This window comes from Microchirus variegatus (assembly GCF_963457635.1).
Source record: "Microchirus variegatus genome assembly, chromosome: 2".
Lineage (NCBI taxonomy): Eukaryota > Metazoa > Chordata > Actinopteri > Pleuronectiformes > Soleidae > Microchirus > Microchirus variegatus.
This window is the reverse complement of record NC_139803.1, coordinates 8,223,950-8,232,297: the sequence shown is the minus strand read 5'-3', so window position 1 is coordinate 8,232,297 and position 8,348 is coordinate 8,223,950. Positions and strand designations below refer to the sequence as shown.

At 42.0% G+C, this 8,348-nt stretch overlaps 1 protein-coding gene across 1 annotated transcript; it reads right to left on the bottom strand.

Moving 5' to 3' along the window:
* Positions 1 to 304: 304 nt before the first annotated feature.
* On the bottom strand, positions 305 to 1,442 carry msx2b (muscle segment homeobox 2b; the record flags this gene model as incomplete). The annotated part of the gene is made up of 2 exons (XM_083902725.1): positions 305 to 759; positions 1,067 to 1,442. 2 exons carry the CDS (start codon positions 1,440 to 1,442, stop codon positions 305 to 307), a joined length of 831 nt encoding a protein of 276 aa, XP_083758851.1.
* Between the last annotated feature and the right edge of the window lie 6,906 nt (positions 1,443 to 8,348).

Below are 8,348 nucleotides of genomic sequence, written 5' to 3'. Positions count from 1 at the left end.
ATATAATCGTGTCCACGCGCGAGTGCTCGCCCCGGCTTTATTTTTGCAGAAATAAACAAGTAAAAGCACATAAACAGTTTGATAGTAAGAGCCCTCCTCCTCCTCCTATAGGCGAGTCATGTAAACAGTCAGTCCAAAGAGCCGAGAAGACTTTCTAACATGAGCTGAAGTGCCTCACAAAGTTCATTAAGCACTCCTTGTGCTGTAGATAATTTACAAACACTGTGTTTTGTTTTTTCCCCCCGCTTGTGTCCATTTTTTGGGGGGCAATCCTCAGAAATGCAGTTCATCACAGTCAAAGTAGTTAAGATAAGTGGTACATGTTGTAGCCCAGGGGAGCAGCATACAGTCCTAAAGGTGAGATGGGCAGTAAAGGTCTGTGGTGGTGGTGAAAGGCCGAGTACGACTGTCCGTACAGGGACATGGTGCCCAGCGACAGCGGTAACGTGAACCCGGGATGTAGAGCCCCAGCAGCCGCCGCCGCCACTGCTGCCGTCTTGGCGTCCGTGGCCATCTTGATCTTCTCCAGCTCGGCCTCCTGGAGCCTCTTGGCCTTGGCTCGGCGGTTTTGGAACCAGATCTTGACCTGGGTCTCTGTCAGGGTCAGAGAGGAGGAGAACTCGGCCCGCTCTGCGATGGACAGGTACTGCTTCTGCCTGAACTTCCTCTCCAGGGCCAGGAGCTGGGATGTGGTGAAAGGAGTGCGGGGCTTTCGGTTGGTCTTGTGTTTCCTCAGCTGGCAGGCAGCACTGATGTGACCTGGGAGAGAAAGCACGCGAGATTTAATGTGTACATTGGAATTTCCTTTAAACTTAATTACATATGCAATTATTACACAATTATAATACTTCCTTATTGGAGTGACATGATAATTCTTTATAATTAAGTTATTATTACGCTCTATTTAATCTTTAATCGTCTCACTGCACAGCAGGAATACTTTTTTTTCTCACTGCTCCAAATAAACAATTGTCCTTAGTGAGAATTTGTCAGGTTTACACTGACCCCACTTGTTCAAGCTGTAGATGTAGTTCCATAATCATCAATAACTGCAGTATGAACTTACGAGGTTGTGTTGGAAAGGCGCTGTTGGTGACCCAGGGCGCGCAGTCCGACTCGGACTCGGACGCCTCGGATTTGACCGGCGACGAAGGCACTGCCGGTAAGCTTTTCCGGCTTCCCCCGGTGGGACTGCACGCCTCCCGGCACAGATACAGAGAGTTCAGACCTGGCGGTGACACGGCCGGTTTAGCGCAGGTGAAGTCTCTGGCGCGGCCGTCTTCCGATTTCATCCCGGACATGAGCGCCTCCACGCTGAACGGATGATGCCGACGCACCACTGGGGAGGTCTTTTCCTCCCTTTTCCCCACCAAGGCCGCACGGTTGCTCTCCTCCTCGGATGAATTACACTCCAAGTCGTTAAAATTCTCCGCGGTAGCCATATCTCTCTCCTCCTGGGGTTTTATCCGGAGGGGGGAAACAAATGGATAAGCTCCGAGCGCGCAGAGGGAGATGTCGTAGCCAGGCCAGAGACGCTCGAGCGAGCGTAATGTTGTGGAGCTGTCAAGTAGTAGATTATGTGGGAGTATGTTCGACGCATCACGTTTACTCGGTGTGACTTTGACCAATCACAGCAGCCCAAAATGTTTACGAGTGTGCAGATGTTGCCTTCAGGAACAGTCGGAAACAGAAGACACTTGTTTTTGTTTTTGGCGAGTTTGGCACCAGAAACAACAAAACGCATCATTTTCATCAGTAACATCGTGCATGTTATTGTTGAGTCATCCTGTGGTCATTTCCGTGTTGTTTTATTTATTTATTGTTGTTGTGTTCTGTGGTTATGTAGTTTAGAAAGTGAAGTACCTGAAAATTTGAGGAGGTCTTCACAAAAAAAGTATAAACAAATAATGCCATCTTCCTTTAGTTAGTTGCAGTTGGGGGTTTGTACAGTATAATAACTATATTCATTATTCCTACAGCTGTTCTCTGTTAACAGCTGCTCATAACAAATTAAAAATAAACAAAGAAAAAAACAGTGTGCCAAATTAAATTTTCCTGCTTCCTCGTTACAGTAGCTCATGCTCAAAGGAAATCCACATTTCCCCCCTTTATGTTTGCTTCTTTGCATGATTTATTTGATCCAAGGCTAGAGTTTCAACAATAACAGTTTGGGCTGCACCATTATCACATGTTAAGCCCCAGTAAACCTCATGAGCCCACGTATGCAAACATAGGCCCCATGTGGATAATAATAGAGAATTATAGCCGGCTGAAACACTGATCCTTTCTCTTCTTTATCGTGCTCTCATGTGTTTGCTCTGACCCATAGGGACTTTCCCAGTTTGTAGCTCACATGGCCGTTGTGTTGCTGTGCCGGGTGTCACACTTGACTCTGACTCTGAGTATGTTACTGACACAAAATCACATATTTAAAATCCTTGGCTCGGTCCAGCGGGTGCCTGCATGACACAAAGTGGATCAGACGTTCACATGCCCCCCCCCCCCTCTCTCTCTCTCTCTCTGTATTCCATTCATTCATCTGCTTGTCCTATGATTCAAGCCCCATTTTCTTTGCACATTAAACATGAAGTAACTCATTGTGATCTTCATGATGTAACTCATTGGGATTTTTCCACGGACAATTTCACGCTACTGTATGTCAGATGAAAAATGTCACACTCGAGCAGTTTATTTTGCAGGAACAGTCCTTTAATTGTGGTGGAAATGTATTTAGTTGAAAGGATTTCTTACCGATGGCGTTTTTTTTTTTCTCATGGTCATGCTTTTCTAAGTGATTTCTTAGCTGTCATCTGAGCTCATATTTAACACCCGGGCTGTTGCTAGTAATTCACCTTCAAAATGATAATAGTTCACAGAACAAAGACTGTCTGTTCCACCGTCGTAATTTCCCCCCCGTCTAACATAAATGTGTGTTTGCATTGACAGGCGTACAGAACGATTACACCCCTCTGATTTTTCAAACGAAAGCAAAATACTTGGAAATGACGTTCAGTAAAATGTATGAGATTCGATTAGACTCGACCTAACCGATGCTACACTTGTCTATCATTCTTTAAAAAATCAAGTATTTTGTCACTCTGCATCCTGGGGGGTTGAGGTTAGTGTTATATTGGCCAACATTTAAAAAATTTTCTGCAATGTAAGTCAGCAGACCTTCACTATAGGACTACATTCCCAGGACACCACTGCTGCTACTGCTGCTGCTGCTGCTGTCTTATTAAAGTGGGGTTATTTTACAGACAATGAAAGGTTTGTGAAGGCGCCAGTGAGCGGCCAGATGAAAGGAGTGACTCCTCAGGGGAGAAACTGTTGCTTTTTTTCTGCAGCTCTGCTCAAGATCTCCACTTCTCCCTCCTCCCTCTCCCTCCCTCCCTCCCTCTCTCTTTCTCTCTAAAGGCCTGAAGGCAGCTTGTCAGTCATTTTTTACTGGAACTCATTCTTGCCTGAGAGTCATTGGCATGTTTCCTTCTGTCCTCCCTCCTGTCATCGTTTTTTCACTTTATGTCTTGTGGAGTTTACTCATGCATGTATCCTCTTTTTGATTTTCTTTCTTAATGTTTTCTTTCTTTCCTCGTATCAGTCCATTATCTCCCTCCCGATCGCTCTCCTTATTTTCCGTCAACATGAGAACTTCCGCTTACGAATTCACAGATACATCTGTGGAAGATGAGAAATCTGATGAGAGGAGATAACTAAACAGTGAGTGTCCAATGACAAAGGGAAATAAAGAATATTCTCAGAAAGTGTGTCAATATCCTTTTGGTCTTCGACTAAAAGAAAGCTGCTAATTGTCTGTGGCATTTGGACAAACCCAACCTGTCTGTCACACGGCAGCGAGCGGCTTCCCACAAGTGGAGGATAAAGTGTTTGCCAACGAATGAATCAACAACCTGTCTGACCACACACCAATAAATAGGTCAAACCAAACTCCAGAGGATGCCAAAACTGAGCTGATTTGATTGTGGGAATGCACGTTAACTGCCCGGTCAATGAGTCAGCGCGTTAATTAAAGCACTTTGTCTTCAAAGGGTAATTGTTAATCCGTAATAATTGTCATCATTGTGCAAAAACATTTTGAGCTTTAAACACATTAGTGATTTGCTTTTATCGCGAGTTGAACAAATGTCATTTTCTGCACATAATTGATTATTTTCCAACTCTTAATCAGGGGCTAAACAGGAGACAATTTGAATTTCCCCACCTGGACGTGAACAAATATGAATGCAGTGTTGTTTGCAGTGCATTCATTTTATTATGCAAATAATAATGGGGCCGCTAATTTGTGTTACCACAGAATACATGTTTGCAAGAGAAGAAGAAGAATGAGGAATAAAGGAAGGAAGGAAGGAAGGAGGATGAGGGGTAAAAATTAAAAGGGGAGTTCTCCAGAGTGTTGCAAAAATTAACCACACATCCCACTTCCTTTTTTTTCCATAATATCATTTAAGCCTGATAATAGCAAAAGCAATTTGTCTGAACATGTTGTGTGTGTGTGTGTGTGTGTGTGTGTGTGTGTGTGTGTGTGTGTGTGTGTGTGTGTGTGTGTGTGTGTGTGTGTGTGTGTGTGTGTGTGTGTGTGTGTGTGTGTGTGTGTGTGTGTGTGTGTGTGTGTGTGTGTGTGTGACTGAGGAACTCCAAAAGCTTCTGGTTAAGTGGGACGGGCACACCTCAGAGCATTGTAATTACAGCAGCAACTTTGAAGTGGTGGAATGTTTGGTTGGATAATCAGCAGCCTGGGCTACGCTCACATACTATTTACATTCCCATTAAACAGCCATTAATGCTGACACACCACCAGAGGTTTTTTACGCACTATAATGATCACTCTCTGTATTTGAAAGGTTTAAAATGTAAAATGTGACGGGTTAATGCTGTTACAACATGTTGTTGCTGTATGGCCTTTTATGATTATTCCTTCGCTGTTCTCTTATAATATTGTCCTTTTTTTTTACAAAGAAAAGAGACAACAGCAGATATATTTTGAAGTAGAATCTTATTTGGTTATTACACCTAAGCCTCAAAATGTCCGTCTGGGGAAATGGACCAGGAAATGATCCTGTGACGAAGTGCTTTTGTCCATTTTTTCCCAGAATAACTTTAAATATCTGGCAGTTATTTACAATTTACTGCATGTTAAAAGTAGTGTAATAACAATTCAAAATGAAGAGAAACAAACAAACGCTGTAGTTGTACACGAAGACCAGATTTTGCGTGTTAAATTTGAAATTTGAACAGTATAACACATGTACAGGGGTTTTTCCAACTCTCCTCTCTGATGATGCTGATTCGCCAGCTTGTATGAAATGATCGTAATAAAGCAACTTAGCTTTCAGAAACCGTTGGAACTTTTCCTACAGCACAAACCATCGTGCAATTACGGTAATACTCGGTGTTAAGGGCACGAATGTCCCTGTGCCACTTGTGTGAATTCATGATAGTTGCTGTGTGAATACTAGTTTTGGATACAGAATAATATCGTTTTGTAGATTCAATATGAATGCACAGGGTGTCACACTCTGTACAGACAGGTGCAGACTTTAATGTGATTTTAATGAACACAAGTACAATTCATTTACATTAAAACAGAATATTTATATTCACCGTTCATTTTAAGTGTAATTGTGTGCAGACATTGAACAAAATGGCTGGTATTTGACTCAGGAAAAGGTTTAGCATGTGAGAAAGATGGTGAAACATAGTCGTAATAGTGATGCCTACATACTGTGCATGTGGGTATTTCTGTGGCATAGGGAAGTCATTTGAAATTATTACCTCAACTGAACAAGGGCGGGATGAGGTAGTTGATGAGTGTCATTATGTTAATGAGATAATTTGTATCATTACACAACATTCACTGTATATTATGGAAAATTCCGATTATTTATTAATCATAGTTATCACATAGTCCGTGTCAACCACAAGTTGCATGACGTGCTTGCACATTTTTAGGTCACATTCTTCTCAGGAGGACTGGTCAAACCAGTGAGACACGTCTTTAATATTAACTGACACATGCGCCCCTGTACACTCATTGTTTTGACTTCCATCTAAATGATCTCAGCGTTGTTGCTGTTGCTGCTGCTGCTGCTGTCGACCCCTCCCTTCTTCTCTCTCTCTGACTGTGCCAAGTCCTCAGAACCTCCGCCCATAATGCACCTAAATGACTACCTTGAATGCCACAATGGCGCCAGGGCCAATTAGCTGCTGACAATGGAGACAGATCTTTTCAGAGGCCACCTGTAAACGTGAAAGATTGATGCCCACTTATGCCCACTTTGCTAATGACAACAGAAGGAGGCACCGTGCTGCTCGACTCCGCCGTGGGGGTCTGTTACCAGGATAGTCATCGTCTTACTTTGAGGCTGCATGGGGAGGGTTCCAGAGACAACTGGCAGAGATTCAATACACAAACACAAACACTAGTGTTGAGTAATGTGATGATACAAATGTGGAACAACAGAAATTTGTCAACCATAAGACATTTGGCATATAACATATACTTGGATGTGTGAGGACATTGCTCTCAGACCTGGAAGGAATGTACGTCACCTTCATATTAGAGTTTCCGGCAACAACGAGTCACACAAACAGTGTCACCTGTGCATTCCCCTTGAACCTGCAGAGGAATTTGCTCTCAATAATAATAATAATTTAAAAAAGGATATCAGTTCCTGTCTCTGTAACAAGCTGTTCTTTTGAAGTAGATAATTGCGTGGGGGTAATCACCAACTGCAATTATGTATTTTGGAACTGTGCTCTTTAATGACATTTTGAACACTGCGTCTATGTATTTATCCACTAATTTAGGCTCATGGTTTCACCTCACCATAACCCATTATTATCACGATCGTCCTGTCAATCCCCACTAAAATACTACACCTTAAAGGGTTTTTGGAAAGTTCTGCATGTTTCAAGATCAGAGAACACTTAACTGCTCTGGCATCCCTTAAAAAAATTTGCAAATAGGTGTACATTCTCCACTGGGGCTTTCATACAAGGATTGCGGCTCAAAGTGCTTCACAATAAAAGGGAAAAACAACAATAAAAACAGCGGAGGGTGGAATAAAATTGGAGAAGGTTCGAGTCAAGAGGTTAAAACCCCTGTTTTATTTTAAAATAAACAAAAAATGTAAATAAAACACAACACAGGGTGGAATAAAAAGGAGCTAGTTGAAGGCGAGAGTAACAAGAGAAGTTTTAAGTCCTCTTTTTGGACTAAAACAAGACAAAACTTCACAGGACAAGCTTTATTTATTATGTGCAGATTAAAAATAAGTGCAACCGTTTGTATTTTTTTGGGCAAAAATAGTCCCATGTGGTACAGTATCTGCTCAGGAAATGAAGTTAAATTAGTCTCAGCTGACTTCATATTTAAGCTTTTTAGAAAATAATCACACAGTGCCGATAGGGTCACAAACACACTAGGGGGGATCATCATCATCAGACTTTACTGTATGACTTAGTTTGCATCACAGAAGCCTTATGACTTCAGCTTCCATGTCCAACTCTGACCCTCGAGAGGCTATAGCCTGGGGGGGGGGGAGATAATCTGCGTGGATTCCCTCTGACAGAGTGTATCTTAATCAGTTGTGACAGGTTTGATTTATTGCGAGGTGGCCGTGTAAATCACAAGAAGTCGTATTATTATGTAGAGGCACTGCAATGGTGTAATTGTTTTTAGCTGGTGCTATGTATGTGTGTGTGTGTGTGTGAGAGAGAGTGTGCACAGTGCATGCATGTGATCGCCTGAACACGCACGGTATTCTGGGAAGTTTTCCAGAGATTGGGAAAATCCACCTTCCACACAACAAACAACTGAAACCACAAAAACAAATCTTCACAGGATCTTCAAATCCCTTTTGACTCATTACCGCAAATAACATTTTATGGTGTAAAAAAAGAACACAACTACGTTACACACACACTCTTTCTTTTATAACAATAAAATGTACTTTACACACATACACAAGTGAGACAAAATAGTTTATCTGAGCAGTTAAAGTTACTCGGCATTATCAAAAAAACATGTTTCTAATTTAAAGTATAATGGTAAACATTTTGTTTACAGATGCCACTGAAGAAAATTGCCAAGAAAACAGTTTCTTTGTTGATTTCCTCTGTTTATCCACAGGGTTTACAGTTTATGATTAAAGGTCCCCTCGTCTCAGCCAAGTTTCATGTTTTTTTAGTGCAAGAAACCTTTAGGTGAAATAAGTATGTGCAGCTTTGACATGGTTTTTTTTATTGAGTCATAAAGAACAAAGCGTTTAGCTGGATAAACAAATCAGCTCCTCTGCCAAAACAAGGAAGAGGGAACATCAAAGCTG